This window comes from Solanum tuberosum, unplaced genomic scaffold (genome assembly GCF_000226075.1).
Source record: "Solanum tuberosum cultivar DM 1-3 516 R44 unplaced genomic scaffold, SolTub_3.0 scf00093, whole genome shotgun sequence".
NCBI classification, from domain to species: Eukaryota; Viridiplantae; Streptophyta; class Magnoliopsida; order Solanales; family Solanaceae; genus Solanum; species Solanum tuberosum.
In genome coordinates this window covers 1,479,704-1,483,696 of record NW_006239018.1, presented here as the reverse complement: position 1 = coordinate 1,483,696, position 3,993 = coordinate 1,479,704, and the positions used below count along the sequence as shown (strand labels likewise).

At 36.0% G+C, this 3,993-nt stretch overlaps 1 protein-coding gene across 1 annotated transcript; it reads right to left on the bottom strand.

The window, feature by feature from the left end:
• Positions 1-2,978: 2,978 nt before the first annotated feature.
• On the bottom strand, positions 2,979-3,722 carry LOC102595534 (mitotic-spindle organizing protein 1A-like). Its single transcript, XM_006347556.2, has 2 exons — positions 3,601-3,722; positions 2,979-3,481 (listed from the first exon to the last, which is right to left on the bottom strand). The coding sequence occupies exon 2, from the start codon at positions 3,471-3,473 to the stop codon at positions 3,243-3,245; it is 231 nt and encodes a 76-aa protein (XP_006347618.1). The 5' UTR covers positions 3,474-3,481; positions 3,601-3,722; the 3' UTR covers positions 2,979-3,242.
• Between the last annotated feature and the right edge of the window lie 271 nt (positions 3,723-3,993).

Genomic DNA, 3,993 nt, shown 5'->3' with positions numbered 1-3,993 from the left:
GTGCCCCCCCCCCCCCCCCCCCCCCAAAGCTCTCTAATTTTCTGTTGGCAAAACGCATAACTCTGGAGGATATTACTGATCAAGGTTAACCATATTTTCATAGGTCTGACAAATTAAGCAAGACAGAAGAAAAAAACAGAAGTCATCGGTCATCCTATAGACCTATACTGACCATGGCCAAAAGCACAACAAAAAAACAATATCAGGGGTTTGGTGTGGAAAATTCGTGTAGATGGTAGGTAACAATCAATCAGTAACAACCATGAAAAATGATAGCAGCTCCACTTTTGTTTTTGATAACCGAGAAATCCTCAAGGGTCATTAGCACAAGGTCCGAAACTCGATGGTAATGAGCCCACCCCTCTACCCTTCTCCACTTAATACTAGGCTGGCAAGGTTCGAACCCATGATGTGCAGCTAACCTATATATCACAACTTGCACTCCTACTACTAGACCAAATCCTTGAGGGCCAAGCATCATCTACATTGTGTTTCAAGACCCGCTAAAACTTGTTGGAGAGAGAGAAAGAAGAGACCAAAGGTACTTCTGTGCATTTCTCTTGCATGCCCATAGATGAATCACAGATAAAGCAGGCTCAATTACTACAATTAATACTATGAGTTCATTTTACGTATACATCTGATGAGCAACTGAATTTACAATAGAAGGAAATGATAGTACTCTCTTAGGGGAAGATATTCGACAAGATAACTTAAGCAGATATCTCATGTCAAAAAGATTTTATTTTACATCAATTTGTTTTTTGAGAGTGATGATATGAGCTGACATTTTATAGGAACTCAAGGAAGAAGGTGATACCTTCAAGTATATTTGGTTGAAAAAATCAGATCAGGCTGGAACATAATAATTGAGAAGAGAAATAAGCCTCCTAACTCAAAACCCAATCATATATTTACAGTGACATCGTAATTGACAGTGCTGGATTTATAAATGTAAAAGCAAGAAACTGCAAGGACGCCTTTGCATATATAAGATCATGCACTATTCACTTAGTTCAAAATCTACTGGGTAATCAAGAGAGAGCAAGATTGGAAGTAAATTTGATCTGGACAGGAGAAGTTTAAAATGTTTTTCAATAATCCTCAAAATGAGACAATACTTGAACTATAACTCAATGCCACTTCCAGAACTTGCCTCGGTCTATAGTAACTAATGTGCTACAGTTCATTGCTTCAATAACTCTTACCTGATAAAACATAACCATTTATTTTTAATGTAGATTACACCAAGGAAATTCTGATAATCTGATTACATTATCCAATACTTCAACCATGTCGAGGAGGTGAAAAACATCCATGAACAGAAATAAGAAGCTTAGCAATGCCAGGGATAAAAGCACAAATAAACCAAAACCAAAGATGAGAAGGACAACTTTTTCAAGAGGGCATCCCAACACCAAAAGTTGAATATGAGACCGATTATGATACGGACAAAGTTCCTATAATCCTTCTACAATTTTATAGCTCGTCAAATAGATTTTGAATCCATCAAATAATAAGAGATGTGACTCTTCAATAGAGATAAACCTTGTGGCATGTGGTTTAGCTGGTAACTCCGCACATAGCACGGAACGTGATGAGTAATGACAAAACATGTGATTTGCTAACCAAGCACATTCACCAATTCTCTCATTCTTAGAATCTACCAAAGCAATTCAAATATCTAGATATATAACGGCTTATATCGAATGTTTAAACAGTAAGACTAGCTCAATGGCCAAAAGGTTTAGTGTTTCAGTTCTCCTTTGGTATCAGATTTTTCCTTTAACCACTTGAATGATCATAAAATACCCAATCTTTGTATTGAACCACCATGGTCCTTTGCACTGGAAACAAAGTCACCGTTGCACATTACAAGAACATGCAGTCGGTGACAAGCAAATAAAACCTTTTTTTTTGTAAAGAACTAAATAGCATACACCAATAAGCCTGTAAATCATATATAAATGTTTAAACTGTAAGAATCACTCAATGGTCAAATAATTGTATTTCAGTTGGTCAAATCTTGGTAACAAGGGAACTACCCCACTTCCTTGCAACATAAAAACATGGCATCAATTCTTTTCTTGAACCAGTTGGCAGCAATAAGAACAACAATAACGTACATAGTCCCACAAAGTGGGGTTTGAGGAGTGTATTGGGTAAAGAGTAGCTTGTATACATGGCTCAATAAAAGAACACGTGAAACCAACAAAATCTGCTCAAGGAAGATAATTTGGTGGAATGAACTATTCTCGGAGATGTGTTCAGAGAAGATCAACATCGGTGATCCTCCAAGGCCGCAGAATGGTTGTCATCGGAAAAACATGGGAACTTGTGGCCCAGAGATGAATAGGGACTCATGTCTTGGTAATGTGGCAAAAAGGATGGATTTGCTAGATATGATCATATGAATATCCTGACCACATTAGCGGAATATTAGTTGGCACCACTAACGATATTTCCCACGAGGACAACATCCATTAGTAGGGCTCAAGTGGAGATTTTCTATTGGTTGGTGTATTACCCTTTATAACCTATAAATAGTAGTTTTAACACAATTGTGAGGGGATCTGATACCAAGAAAGTCAACACCATTACTCTCAAAATTGTGTGCTCCAAGCTTTCCATATTTTACTCAAATGATCCTGGGTTTGAAATTAAGATCACTCGAACAACACCGGATCCAGTGGCAAATACTCGTCATCGGAGCCATATCGCTTCATACAACTTTCTTCACTTACTTTATTTACCTTTTTGTCTCATTCTTTATTTATATTCACGAATATATTCAAAATCTAATTACCAAACCTAACAAGTTAAATCAAGACGTGTGTCCTTGATCTCATTAGAAATTCAACTGTATTGTTTTCCCATAAACAAGGAGGGTAGAGTGTACGCAGACCTAACCCCTACCTCAAAGATAGAGAGGTTGTTTCCAATAGACAGTTGGCAGATTAAATAAATATCCAATCTTAGGATTGAACAACCACAATCATTTACACTACAAATGAAGTCAATTAATATCAGCTAATGCACATTACAAGAACATGTAGTCAATAACAAGCAAACACAACTTTTTTTGGTGAAGAAGCAGAGCAGAATACTACATTACATCGTGCTTAATACCCAATTAAAACAAAGAGAGAAACTACACACAAAATTAACAGTGAGAAAAAAAAAAAAACTGAAAACCAAGAGCTCTTCCTGAAATTTGACAAATCCACTAAAGATTAACCTGGCTAAGGCACTGAGGGGGGCATTGTCCTTTGATGAGAAGCAGAAGCAGAAGAGGGGTTTTCTTGGCGAAGCTCTTTAATTACAGCAGCCAATGCTTCAGGGTTAAGACCCAAATCACAGAGGGAAATCAAAACAGAAAGAGAGTGACGATCGAGGCCAGTGTCCAGAATGTTCGACATATGAAATACAAGCTCCAGTGAATCACGAGCTGTACGTGCAGCCTCCGGATCCATTCGAGATACTGTAAACACAGAATCTTGATACATAAGAAATTGAAAACTACCCAGAAATTAAGAACATCAAATCAAAATGTAAATGCAGTATGAGTAACTAAAATTGAATGGGAAACTGAGAATTCACTTGGGATTTTGCTTCCTTTTTCTGCAAATCGATGAGAAAATGGTTGCTATTTCAAGATAGCTGCACTGTAGAACGGGCAAAGATTTGGGCAAATTTATGTTTGAAAATGAAATTATGTCTTTTGGGGCATTAGGTCATTAATAGGGTAAATTTTAGGAATGACAAAAAAAAAGATAGGAAAACTACATAATATAGCAAACATTAATTTATATTCAATGTATATAGTTACATTTTATTTTTTTTTAAGCTATATGAATATACTTAAATATTAATTAGCAAACTTAATTAACCATGAATTGTCATATTTTTTTTAAAAAATTATATGTATTTAAATAATTATTAAATAGGAAAGATATCACTACACACCTAATAAATGCAATATGCACGTTTTAT